At 37.9% G+C, this 15,232-nt stretch overlaps 1 protein-coding gene across 1 annotated transcript; it reads left to right on the plus strand.

The window, feature by feature from the left end:
• The first annotated feature begins 692 nt into the window (after nt 1–692).
• LOC119481751 (zinc finger protein 436-like) lies at nt 693–7,246 on the plus strand. Its single transcript, XM_037758937.1, has 6 exons — nt 693–998; nt 2,067–2,166; nt 2,265–2,395; nt 2,488–2,729; nt 2,814–2,932; nt 5,806–7,246. Exons 1-6 carry the CDS (start codon nt 803–805, stop codon nt 7,091–7,093), a joined length of 2,076 nt encoding a protein of 691 aa, XP_037614865.1. The 5' UTR covers nt 693–802; the 3' UTR covers nt 7,094–7,246.
• Nucleotides 7,247–15,232: the final 7,986 nt, after the last annotated feature.

Here is a 15,232-nt window from a genome sequence, read left to right on the forward strand (position 1 = left end):
CGACTATATATATATATATATATATATATATATATATATATATACACCTATATATTTGTCAGGAAGTTGTTTTGAAACACTGCATGTTCAACAAAGCTTAAAGAAGAGGAATGTCTCAGAAAACATGGACTGATAGGACATCTTATTTATGATTTCAGCAACTGTAATAAATAAAATGCTTTTGGTTTGTTCTGTTTCTCTCTGCCATGATAAATGTGTATATATCTATATCTATATATTTATATATAGATATATACTGTATATCTAACAGCATGCTCTCCCTGTGTTCGTTGTCTGTTATTGAAATAAAAACTTCATACATTTAGCTGATGATGCTTCTGTACTTTGCGCTTTTACTCAATAAAGGTTTATTTGTTTTTATTTATCTTTTCCTTTCCTGATATTATTTTTATACTGTAAGATATTTTTTATTGAGTGATTTCTGGTAATTTTGGGGATTTTAATAAGTTGCGAAGGACTTTTATTTCAACAATTACAAAGAGCTTATATATATATATATATATATAAGCTCTTTGTATATATATATCTATATATATATATATATAATAAAATAAGATCATATCTTAACAAATTTAATTCTATATATATATATATATATATATATATATATATATATTTATTTATTTATTTAATCTCTATTAAAGAAGAGGAACGTGAAGAGGAGCAGCTGGTTTCTACTCGGACGACATATAAGGTGGCACCCAAACCGGAAGCGGGTGCAGCTAGTAAACAAAGCCAGCAGGCCGTGAGTAGATGATGTCTCCATCACTCAGCTAACATCATGTCTACCGGAGAGAAAGGAGAGAAAGGAGATCTCCTCAGAGGCTTCATCGCTCAGAGACTCTCCGCAGCCTCTCAGGAGATCCTCGCGGTCGTTGACAGGATCGTATCCGGCTTCGAGGAGGAGGCGTCGGGCTTCAGAGAGCTCATCGCCCGGCAGAGCAGAGAGCTGGAGCGGCTGCAGGCTCAGCTCTCAGGTCGGCTCCGGACTCCGTTAACATATCTACACATTTAACATTCACCCTGCTGTCAACTACTCTGCGCTCATGAAGTTACACATATTATCACGTGTCTTTATTTAAGAGGACTTATTCTTTAATTCGGCATTAGTTTAATTGAGCAAAGAGCATCTATTTAAGCTTTTATTTGTTTTTATTAATATTTTCCTTTCCTTACAGTTTATTTACTGTATAATTTATATTATATTTTTATACTGTAAGATATTTTTTATTGAGTGATTTCTGGGAATTTGGGGATTTTAATGATCTGAGAAGGACTTTTATTTCAACAATTACAAAGAGATTATATATATATAATAAGATCATGTCTTAGCCTTTAAAACACATACACACACACACACACATATATCTATATATACATATATAGATATATAGATATATCTATATATGTGTATATATGTGTATATAGATATATATATATACACATATATATGTTTAATATGAATATATATACGAATAATATTAATATTAAATGTATCAAACTTTTTTTTATGAGTAGAAGTTAGTTTCAGTGAGCTAGAATAAACACATTTTTAAAATAAAGTCCCTATAATCACACACATTTAAAAAAACCCCCAAAAAACAAAACTATAATCACACAAATTATTAAAAAAACAACAACCCTATAATCACACTTTTTATTTCTTTAAATAAAACCCTATAGTCACACACATAAAAAAAGAAAAGCCCTATAATCAATCCTTTAAAAAAAAAGAAAAAAAAAAAAGTCTATAATCACACTTAAAAAAAACAAAACAACCTATAATCTCACACATTTAAAAAAAAAAAAAATAATAAAGCCCCTATAATCACACATTTAAAAAACCCCAACTATAATCACACTTTAAAAAAAAAAAACTATAATCACATACACTTTTTTTAAATAACCCCCCCACCCCCCTATAATAACACACATTTATAAAATAAAACCCTATAATCACACATTTATAAAAAAGAAACAACCTATAATCTCACATTTTTTCAGAAATGTGAAGTGGAAATAATTGATTTTTGTCTTTTGTCCAGGTGTCAAGGGCAGCAGGAGCCTCGGCCATGTTGAGGAAGAGGATGAAGATGAGGAGCATCCAGAGAACCTGGAAGACTCGACTGATCAAACTCCATCAAGGTTCCTCCATAAACAACCAGAGTTCTCACTTCAGTTTTTATTAGGAGTCAACATTTTAAATAAAATGAATTAACCTCCAGTCGATCTTCCTCTTTCAGGTCTTTTCCCCCCCGATGTTACTATAAGAGGAGGAAGTCTGGCAGACCTCAGATCAGTAAAACACAGAACCATGTAGACCTCAGGATCCGGATCCTGGAGGACTCTCAGACCGCCGTGCTCTCAAACAGCGGTGAGTTTAAAACTGTTTCTCAAGGACGTCTGGCAGTAAAAACTAAAACCTGAGAGATCGTCGTGTTTTATCGTCGTCTCTCCTCCGATCAGTTCTGAAGAAATGTCCGATGCTGAAGCTGAAGTGTCCCCGAGACCTGCGGGAGGACGACTTCCTGGACTTGCTCAGGTCCACCTTCCCCCAGCTGTCCGGGGACGACAAACCTTTCGACGTGTTGACGTCGGACAAGAGACGGAGACTCCAGCTGCTGAGAGTGAAGACGCTGACGGCGGAGGAGATCCACAGAAACATCAGCTGCTCCGGATGGAAGTCGACTGTCTACATCAGACTGAAGGTGACCTCTCTCTCTCTCTTCACGTTCAGGTTTCTAACAGTAGACGTCACTTTTATTGAAATTAAATGAGTTTTATTTTTCTAGACACAAAGGGAACGTCAGCTCAGAGAAGAAGAGGTTCATCCTCTCCAGATAAAAGACTCTGAGGACTCTGAGTCCACCGCTGCCCTGCAGACGTGTGACGGAACCAGACCTGAGACGAGGTAAGTCACAGGAAATGTCACTAAAAGGTGAAACATACACGAAGTGGCTAAAAGTATGTGGACACTTTATATAATAACTCTCTATAAGAACCCTTAAAGAATGAGAACAGGTTGGTTAACGTCCCACCTCTGATGAAAGAACAGGTTCTTCAACCTTTTCAACTGTCTCCCACCAGGACGGTAACTGTTCAGATATTCACGCTGAACTGCCACGGTACAGGTTCACGGTCCGGATACACGGTATGTAGATTGATTTCTGGACCAAAGTTCACAAGCGTGAGTTCCGCCCGCAAACCTTTACGCTTCGTCCACACTGGGAACGTCAGGAGCGCCTGGCGGCTGCGTGGCGTGGCGTGATTGAGGCGTCGGGTGTTCACACCAGCTGCGTTTCTGCTGCTGCTGTCAGCTCTTTCTTTCTACATAGTGTTTGTCTTTCATAATGTCCATTTCATTTCATTATAAATGTAATTTATATTTATTTTAGACAGAGAAAGGTTAAGAACCGTGTGGTAATTTGTAAATAATAGTAATAATCCACCATTAAAACCCCGTACTATATTCATTCATGGAGCTCTCCAAGTCACTGCATGTTCTACAACACTGTCCTGCACATATTTCAGAATAAAAGCCTCGTGTTAACAAATGAAGGAATTCTGTCAACAGAAAAAAAATGCTTGAGGGCTTTTATTTTTAAATGAAAGCAGGAAGTATTGATTTAAAAATAAGTCTTTACTTTTTTTAATCTCCGTGACATATTCTACAGATAGAGACATTGAAACTGTAGTAATGTTGCTGGTATGACGTCAATATACAGTCAATAGAATCTATGAAATCATGGCACTTTCTATCAGTAAATGTGTACTTCATACTGTATCCGTGTCTCTATTTATATCTCTGATTCTCCAATATGCTGATGACATACCCCTAATTTTGTCATGAAGGAGGTTAAATAACGCTCCAAACTTACGCTAAATTTTGACAAGGAAAAACTGTCACGACCATTTTCAAAGGGGTCCCTTGACCTCTAACCTCCAGATATATGAATGTAAACAGGTTCTATGATTACCCACGAGTCTCCCCTTTACAGACATGCCCACTTTATGATAATCACATGCAGTTTGGGGCAAGTCATAGTCAAGTCAGCACACTGACACACTGACAGCTGTTGTTGCCTGTTGGGCTGCAGTTTGCCATGTTATGATTGGAGCATATTGTTTTATGCTAAATGCAGTACCTGTGAGGGTTTCTGGACAATACTTGTCATTGTTTTGTGTTGTTCATTGATTTACAATAATAAATATATACATACATTTGCATAAAGCAGCATATTTGTCCACTCCCATGTTGATAAGAGGACTAAATACTTGACAAATCTCCCTTTAAGGTTCATTTAGAACAGATAAAAAATGTGATGAATCACGATTAACTATTTGAATCGATTGACAGCCTTATTAACTACACAATACGTAAACTAATCGGACCCCAAATGTGATGCTAACATTAGCTGTTGTAGCGAGCCCCGTTCCATGACCAACATATAACAAAAGCAAGTGCATATCAGCTTCATCATCATCTTCATCGTATCCCAGCTGCTGAGCGATCTCATGCCAGATGTTGTCCTTAATTTGGTTGTTGACCAAAAGAATTAGTCCGACTGCCTGTTACACTGCCCATCGTTCTGAAAATACACACTCTCCGTGCAACAAACAAATGGCTAATTATTATTCAGAATGACGGCGATTAGTTGGAACAAAGGATTTCATTGATCCAATCTATATATCCTATAATCCACTGAAGTCAATGTCTGTCTTTCCCCCCTGCACAAATGTCCCGCAGGGCTGTGCAAGCCTTCAGAAGAACCTACAAAATCAGTTTTTATAAATTTCTGTCCAAATTTTCGGTCGAAAATTCGTGCCGTAGGCCCTTAGCAACATTCAGCACAAGAAGCTGAGTGGAGTGTGAGTCAGGAACACTGGTGTGCGGCGGAGCTGGAAGATTCACCTGCAGGTTCCTGGTCAGCTACAACAGCAACAGAGAGAGAGTTGTGTTTTAAGACCCAGACACACCAAGCCGACATCAAAGAACTAGCGGCGATGAAGGCCGACTGTTGCGTCGCGTCTCATTTGTCTTAGACAACAAGTTACACTTGAACGCACCGCAAAGACTACAGCCGACGGCCAGTTAGCACGTATGTTCTGCGCCTGCGTGAGCGTAAATAACTCTCCACGCCAGCAGGCGGCGGCGGACGCTACAAAGTGAAAGAGTGTCAGCTCAGAGCAGCAAGAGTCAGATTTCACACACAAGACGAGAGAGAGTTGACAGACGAGACGATGGAGGATGATTTGGTGTCGAAGCGAAAACCTAAAGCACCTATTTGGCAATATTTCACATTTAAACCCAACGCTATAAGGGTACCTTAACGGCGCCGGGTGGAAACCTGCAGCCTCGCAGTGAAAGCTGGACCTGAGAAGCCAGACATACAGCATCCAACGGTAAAGATCAAACTCAGCGCTCAACAGATTTGGAGTGTCATCTTTTCTTGTTAAATGTTCGGTGTAATCTGTACCACCGGCGTTATCACGAGTTTATTAACCGGTGGGAAGATTTTGCCCACAATCACATCCCGACATCCCACTGTTTGACGATCACTTGTGTGTCGTCCAGGTCATGAACTCCCTCAGGAACAGTTGTTGCGCTGACGTTTCTGAGTATGACCCGCTCTACAGCAGTGGGGATATTCTCGGCTTTTATGCACCACCAAAAGAGACTGATTAGAAAAGATGTTCACATACTTTAGGCCGTAAAGTGTTGTATAACTTACCGCCAACATATAATCAGACAGACTTTAAACACCTGACTTCTGTGTCCATCAGCTCAGCATCACAACAACTCGACATGGAAACGGAGGAGGCTGACGATGAGGATCGGGGGATATCGGAACCGGCTGAGAGTAAAGGCGACGGTAACGATGAAAAGGAAGAAGAAAGAGAAGAAGCGCATGACAGCGATGACGATTGGAAACCAGACAAGAGCGACGAGGAGCTGAAAGAAAGTGACTCTGAACTGCAGTCTGAGACGATGACAAAGAAGGAGAAAGCCAGACGTTCTGGTGTCAGGACCGCCAAGTCAAAGACTGAGAATGATGTCCTCTCCTGCAGAGTCTGCGGAGCTCTGCACAGATCAGATGTCGAGCTCGTCAAACACGCCTGCGGTCACGTGGACGATCCGGGAAGTCTTTGCGGAGTGTGCGGAGAGCTTTCAGAGTCCGCGGAGGCGTTGAGGGATCATCTTCAGAGTCGCCACAAAACTGACGACTGTCACATCTGCGGAGAGTCTTTCCTCAGCGTCCTCAGCCTCGACGAGCACGTGGCCGCCCACTCGGGGGAGAGACCGTACAAATGCGATGTTTGCCGTGACGCATTTGCATTGAAGGCGTCCCTGGAGAACCACCAGAAACTCCATCAGGCCGGTAAACTGAACAAATGTTACACTTGCCACAAAGTGTTCGCACTGAAGGAGCAGCTAAAAGCTCACCGCAAGACTCACACCAGCAAAAAGACGCACCTCTGCGGCGTGTGCGGCAAATCCCTCAGCGACTACAGATCTTTATCCCGCCACAAGATGACCCACTCCGGGGAAAGACCTCACAGCTGTCAGATTTGCGGGAGGCGTTTCAAACTTCCGGGGACGCTGAGGCAGCACGAGAAGATTCACACGGACCGAGAGAGATCGTACCTCTGCGATGTCTGCTGCAAAATGTTCCTGACGAGCAAGCAGCTGCAGATCCACATGAGGACGCACACCAACGAGAAGCCGTACCACTGCGGCGAATGCGGTAAAGGATTCACCACCAAGGGACCGTTGACGATTCACATGCGGGTCCACACCGGAGAGACACCGTACTGCTGCCCGGACTGTGGCTGGTCCTTCAAACGCAAGATCAATCTGGATAACCACGTGACTGTCCATTCGGGCCTCAAACCGTTTGTTTGTGGGATTTGTGGGAAAGCTTGCGCTCGCAAAACCTACTTGACGGTCCACATGAGGACCCACAACGGAGAGAGACCATACAAGTGTACCATCTGTGACAAAGCCTTCACTCAGAGCCACTGTCTGAAAACACACATGAAGAGCCACCTGGTGGCCGAAGCTGCGACGTGACACTGACAACGGACCAAACTCGTATTTTAATTTTCTCCTGTGAGACTGTGAATTATTGTTTTCTTAAGTTATTGTTTTTGTACACTGAGAAGTTCACGGCATGTCGCGCTGTGCGGGATGGCTCAAATAAAATCGGTCTGTATAATCTCAGAACTGTAGTGTTGTGATATACGCAAGTAGTAAAAGAAGAGGGTAACACTTTATAATAACTCATTTATTTTTCATTATTTATTTGTATTATTATTCATTATCTAATTATTAGTAATGCTATAATTTGTTGTTTTAACAGTTTATTATTTCACACATTATAACAGTATAAAAGTATTTGTTAATGATTAAGATATTATTTGAAAACCTTAAAAAAATTGTTTATAAACCATCTATAAACATTATTTGGATCACTATTATAAAGTTGCCACTGATAATTATAATTTGTTAAATGGTTAATACATACTTTGTAAAGCATCTATAAACAATATTTAGATAGTTAATAGTTTGTAAATGGTTAATAATTGGTTTCTGGTCTATCTATGTAATGTTTATAGATGTTTTACAAATGATTTCTTTAAGGTTTACAAATCATTTGGTAATTATTAACAAATACTTAATATAGTATATCAAATGTTATATTATGTGCAACAATAAACTGATAATTAATACTTATTAGCTATGATACAATATAGAATTTATAAATTAATTATAGCATTATCAATAATTAGTAAACATCAATTATCATTTCATTATTTAACAGTGAAATAACTTAACTATCAGTTTACCATTTATAAATGATGGTTATTATAAAGTGTTACCAAAGAGAGACTAAGAATCTACAGCCACGCTAGCAGCTCTGTGAGACTGTACGTAACCACCGTGGTGCTTTGAGTTAAATGCTATCAACATGCTCACAATGATGACGTAAAATAAAATGCTGATGTTAATGTTAACAATGTTCACTGTCTTTATTTAGTATGTTAGCATGCTAACATTTGCTGAAATTAAACTCAAAATACACAAAGGTTTTTAGTCATAAACCAAAATATTGCATAAAGTCTACACGTATTGTCTGTTGGGTCGCCCCACAATAACAGAAACAGTTCACTCTGGATCAAAAAACAGATTTGATATCGTCGTAGAATCCTACTTAACAGACCACTAATCTTTCGGTTAAATGGTGTCTGTTGACAAACCGTTGTGGATGATGGTCCTGAATCCAGCCTGCTTGCATTTAGTAATGGTGTACCACAGGGATCTATTCTTGGTCCTTTGCTATTTACATAATAAATAACGTTATTATTCCAAACCAGTGCTGCAACATCCGTTTTAATGCAGATGACACAATTCTATATATCTGTGATCGTACTCCAAACTAGGTTTTTAGTCATATTCAGTCTGATTTCCTTCTTAAAAGATTGTTATGTTTTTGATAGTTTAGAATTAGCCGTTTATATCTACATATGGAGTGGGTCCTCTTCATGAAGCCGGCCACCAGAACGGACAAACCAAACACTGAAACATTTGATATCATCGTAGAATCCTATGAACAAACTACTTAATAGTGCTGCGTCCGATTTTATGCAGATGACACAATTCTATATATCTGTGATCGTACTCCAAACAAGCCTTTAGTCATATTCAGTCTGATTTCCTTCTTAAAGGAACAGTGTGTAACATTAAGGGGGATCTATTGGCAGAAATGGAATAGTATATTAATAAGTACTGACCAAATGTATCTTAAGACATATCTGTGATTAAGATGTGACGAACAGGAGAGCACAGGATTGCTTTGGGGATTTTGCAATTCATATTTAATGGTACTTTTTCACGGTAAATTACAACAGGCAAATTTATTTATCACATCATTGTGTCACTAGGGGTTCAGATCACAGGTACAGCAGCACCGCTATTTGAATATCATAACAATCATCAGTTTGTCATCTGTGCTGCGTGATCTGTAGAGAGATTGTACAACGGAAATACAATCAGAGTAAATTAATGTGACATTTATTCTTTTGTTTAAATACAGTAATGTTATACATGATTATATCACAATATCATTAAACCACATTATTTATTATGTTAATAATATTAAATACATTATACTATAACTTCACTGATTAGTGCACACATAAGTTCATCTTAAACATCTTAAACATTTCCAAAACATTAATATATATTTTCCATACAAAATGTAAATAAAAGTCCAAGAAAAACTATCTTCAAAAGCTTTAATTTACATCTGTGCCAACGATGTGTCAGTCGTTAACTACGGTTCATTTAATCAGTCCATTAAGATGAACATTTGACAGGATTCAAATGACTCCTAAACAAACAGGTGTGTATTCAAATCAAATCCTGTCATTTAGACAACACACTTGTCTCTCTGTCGGTGTGTGTGCATGGCTGTGTTTTAATCACACTTCACCCGTGACTCCAGTTTTGGACCATATTTCCTGCCAGATTTTGAACATAAAGTGCAAATATTTTGTTGTCCAGGACAATCTGAGATGACATCGCGCCGAAAATCAATGCAGAGAGGGACAAGTTCACTTTCCAGATCTTTAACATTATTAAACATACACTTTTAGCTTGAATTTGTCATTCAGTCTTATCACATATGTCTCATTAGTTGGTCTATTATTGTTTCCTTTATACATAAATAACAATATTCTTCCAAATCAGTTCTGCAACATACATTTTTATGCAGATGACACAATTTTTTATGTCGATGGTTTCACACCAAATTAATACGTGGTATTCTCTTACCGTATAAAATAAAATACATTATACTATAACTTCACTTATTAGTACACACAAGTTCATAATCTTAAACATGTTAAACTTTCCTAAACACTAATATTAATTTCCAAAACATGAACAAAAATCTATGAAAAACAGTCAACAGTGCTTAAAATCAATGCAGGGTTACTATTTCATTTTGCAGAGCTTTAACATCATTAAACATACACTTTTACTTTGAATTTGTCATATAATGGTATCTCATATGTCTCATTAGTTCAGGCTTTACCATGCAGCGTAGCTCTAGAGATGTAATCTTGAATATATCTCAGCAACTTTAAGATAGATTGCCTTGAAATTTTGTACAGATATTCGGTCCCGTCATTAAGTCAACATTTTAATTTGTCTAGTACTTTGATTCGTAAACCAATACCTGCAAGACTAATCACATTCCCATCAGCCTCAGCTGTACTTATTGGTTTGTTTTTAGTGCGTAGCAGCAAATATTAGCATGCTAACACGCTAAATGGTGCTATTATTGATGGTGTTGAATTAACACCACTTGCCATCAGTAACGGGGTGCCACAGTAGTCTCTTATTGGTCTTTTACTATTTTCTTTATACATAAATAACATTATTCTTCCAAATCTGTGCTGCAACATACATTGTTATGCAGATGACCCAATTTTATATGTCCATGGTTCCACACCAAATTAGTACGTGGTATTCTCTTACCGTATAAAATAAAATACATTATACTATAACTTCACTTATTAGTACACACAAGTTCATAATCTTAAACATGTAAAACTTTCCTAAACACCAATATTAATTTCCAAAACATGAAAAAAAAAAAAGTGAAAAACAGTCATCAACAGCTGAATATACATTGGAGATGCAGAAAGTGACTATTTCATTTTCCATCTTTAACATCATTAAACATACACTTTTAGCTTGACTTTGAAATTCAGTCATATCACATATGTCTCATTAGTTCAGGCTTTACCATGCGGCGGGGCTCTAGAGATGAAATCTTTTATATATCTCAGCAACTTTCAGATGGATTGCGTTGAAATTTTGTACAGATATTCATGGTCCTGTCATCAAGTCAATATTTTAATTTGTCCAATACTTTGATTCGTAAACCAATACCTGCAAGACTAATCACATTCCCATCAGCCTCAGTGTTTTTTTTTTTAATGCTTAGCAGCAAATATTGGCATGCTAACATGCTAAATGTTGCAGGTATTGAAGGTGCTGAATTAAGACCTTTTACCATCAGTAATGGGGTGCCACAGGGGTCTATACTTGGTCAATTACTATTTCAATAAAACAGAAATTACATTATTCTTCCAAATCTGTGCTGCAACATAATTTTTTACGCAGATGACACCATTTTATATTTCTATGGTTCCACTCCAAACCAGTATGTGGTATTCTCTACATCTACCTGCTTCTTACCATCCTGTTAGTAACACTTTAAATGGTACCCATATGACTCTTGCTGACTCACAGAAACACCTGACAGAAATATTTAAACTTGGTTTTAATTTGAGAATTTACGGTATGATGCTCTCAAATGTAATCTTACCCTCATCCTGATTCAGTGTTTTGTTTACAGCATTGTAATTTTCCTGCCCGGTGTAGAAACAGCAGAGGTAACACCAAACTGCTGGGCAGTGAGAACCACAAAGCGGACATCAACATGACACATGCTTCACTAATCACAGATGAATTGTACATCACAGTAGAAAACAGATTCCCCCCAAACTGTAACAGTAGCACTGCCATTATAGCCATGATGGTGTAGAAAGCCCTCTGCTTTGATTGGTCAACCTGCTCACGGTTCCCACCCACTTCCCCCGGCCCTGGACGCTTGAGAGCGCAGAGAACTGAAATGCTGCAAAAAGAGACAGTAATTAAAAGGAAAACGATAACACAATAATAAAAGATCAAGTTGAACTCAGAGCTGGATATATAAATTTCAGCTATCCATCCCAAGCTCAGTAACCAAACACATCCAATGCTGATGTTCCTGATCCTGACGCCGCCTGCCTGCCTCAGACCCAGGTAGGTGACGGGGTGAACAACAGCCAGGTAGCGCTCCACACAGGTCAGGAGTTGAAACAGAGCCAGTCCGAAGGAGGTGACGGACAAGACGCCGGACCCCACCAACATCATCTCTGGGAGACTGATGTAGCTGCCACAAAAGAAGAAGATGAACCCCAAGAATTCAATCAGCTGCATGGCGATGGAGTGATAGGTGAAGATGTCAGTGTGACTTGTAGCCGTGGAACCGGGGCGCTGTTTCCTCCACCGTTGGTAACCCAGGTAGAGGACGAGGATGGAGAGAGGGAAGAGGACGATGCAGGTGATGGAGAGAGCAGAGAAGACGTAGATCCTCATTCTGGAACTGAAGCATTTGCTGATGGAAGAAGAGGATGAGGAGTTGGAGAAGAAGTGAGGAGGAAGAGGGGGATCAACAAAGGAAGAGGAGTTGACTGACATGTTTGTATACATGGAGGCCTGAAGAGGAGAACAAAAGGGGGAGATGAAGAGAGACAGAATGTTAAAATCAAACGGAGACAGAGGAAATAATCTCTGTCATAAAAAGGAGTCTCACTTATCATTTCTTTCGATCGTATCGTTAATTCTTGTTTAGTCTTTTGTTTGGTCCAGACTAAAATATATCTCTGAATAACTTTGGTGATCTACTGCCATCATCCGGTCAACATTTTAATTTATCTGGTACTTTGGTTTATAAACAAACACCTGCAAAACTGATGACTTTCCCATCAACCTCAGCTGTACTTTTTTAGTGCAAATCAGCAAAAATTAGCATGCTAACACGCTAAATGGCGCTGGTATTTATGGTGCTGAATTTATCCACCTTACCATCATTAACAGGATGCCACAGGGGTCTATTCTTGTTCATTTACTATTCATATTGACACATTATTCTTCCGAATCAGTTCTGCAACATACGTTTTTATACAGATGACACTATTCTATATGTTCATGTTCCTCTGGTGGTATTCTTTACATCACAGGTTATTCAAATCAAATTAAAAAATGTCAAGTTATTACAATGTCTAAATATCCTATAGCCTAACGCTTATATGGACATCACAGTGAATTGTAACATAAACAAATTTCCCCTGTGTCAGTTTGTCATCAGTGCTGCATGAATAAATAGAGATCTGTGTACAGCCAAACCTCCGGTTACATCATGCAGCGTCGCTCTAGAGATGAAATCTAAGCCAGTCAGTCCACCACTAAACTGGTCCAGACTAAAATATATCTCAGCAACTTGTCATGAAATTTTGTATCAAAAGAGTAGATTAAATTTCATCAAAAAATATCAAAACAATTTGAATTGTGGAGTAAAGAGATTCAAGACGAGATGGTTTCCTCTCAGAGTCTCTGATGTAAGCTCAGAAACAAATCTGGTCATTCACACTATCCACTTTTAAGTCTGCTGTGATTTAACTGATTTACATGAAATAATTTCTAACAAGTTTTCAACTGTTTATTATTATTATTCTACAATTAAGTCATGGTGGATTTTAAAAAGGATCCAAAAATTACATTTTAGAAAATCCTTTTAAGAACTCACAAGTTCAGTTAAATGAATGATTTCTCAAGTTATACCAATTTAGAAATTAAAATATAAAGAACTATAAAACATAACATGAATTTTATTGTGAAAGAACCTAAAACACAAATGTATAATGACTTTGCAAAATACAAGTTATCACAATATTAAGTCATAAAACTCATCCTGGAAATAACGTTAGTAAAGATAATCAATTTCTTAACATCAATAAGACTTTTAGATTAATTCAATTTATTTTATTAAAGATCACCCACCTCAGCAGTTTCTTTCTGATCATCCTTCTCCTGTGTCTCCAAACTCTCTGACTGCTCTTCACTGGAATCTGATCCAAATATATCTTATTACGTATCTGTGATTAAGGTGTGTGAAGAACAGGTGAGAGCAGGACTGCGGGGTTTTTTTGCAATTCATATTTAATGATACTTTTTACGGTAAATTACAACAGGCAAATGTATTTTTCACATCATGGTGTCATTGGGAGGTCAGATCACAGGTACAGCCGCACCACTATTTAAATATCAAACCAATCATCATCAGTGTGCCATCTGTGCTGCGTGATTTGTAGAGAGATTGTACACTGGAAACAATCAAACACACAAAGTTATATTTATTCTTTTGTTTAAATACAGTGATGTTACACATGATTATAACACAATGTCAATATGATACTTTATAGTTTAATATAGTACACATTATTCCAGTAGCGGGCCGTGTAGACCTTCAGTGCTATCCTCTTGCAATTAAACCACCTTTGAATAACCTCACCATGACACTAGGGCTATATGCTATTGTCATTCGACGAAACTATTTATTCACAGTGATCGTAACCTTTATTGAGTGGAATAAAGTGAGAAAAGACAGATGTAAATGATTTCCAATTTTCACAACATGTTTTTACCTAACGAAATATTACGCTTCAATCCATATATGTTGGCGTTTAGCCTTTCAAAAACAACATTTTCACTGCACACTACTTAGCTCCAGCCTCTCGTATCACTTCTGGTTGCAAAAAAACAAGATAATGACGGCCAAAATGCGAACTCGATGCTTCAAAACTGTAGTTTACAAACCAATATGTGACATCACAATGACTACGTCCACTTTTTTTATACATTCTATAATTATACTACAACTTTACTGATTAATGCGCAAATAGGTTCATAATTTTCATATAAAAACTTCTGAAACACTAAAATGAATTTAAAAAATGTAAATAAAAGTCATCAACAGCTGAATTTACATTGTGCCATCAATGTAGCAGTCGTTAACTATGGTTCATAAAAGAGTAAATATAAATGTTTAGTTTGACTTTGATATTTAATGGTATCACATACGACTCATTAGTTCAGGCTTTATCATGCGGAGTAGCTCTAGAGATTTAATCTTTGCCGGTTGGTCTACTACTTTGGTCTGGACTGAAATATCTCAACACCTTTTAGATGGATGCCATGAAATTATGTATGACCGTTGTCCCCAGAGGATTTTAATTTATCCAGTACTTTGATTCATCAACAAATACCTGCAGAACTAATGACAATCCCGTCAATCTCAGCTGTGCTTTTTGTTAAGTGCAAATCAGCAAATATTATGCTAACATGCTAAATGGTGCTGGTATAGATGGTGTTGAATTAACACCTCTTCCCATCAGTAATGGGGTGCCACAGGGGTCTATCCTTGGTCAATTCATATTTACATAAATCGTAAATGACATTATTCTTCCAAATCTGTGCTGCAACATACATATTTATGCAGATGACAACATTTTATATGTCAGTGGTTCCACTCCA

This window comes from Sebastes umbrosus, chromosome 22 (genome assembly GCF_015220745.1).
Source record: "Sebastes umbrosus isolate fSebUmb1 chromosome 22, fSebUmb1.pri, whole genome shotgun sequence".
Lineage (NCBI taxonomy): Eukaryota > Metazoa > Chordata > Actinopteri > Perciformes > Sebastidae > Sebastes > Sebastes umbrosus.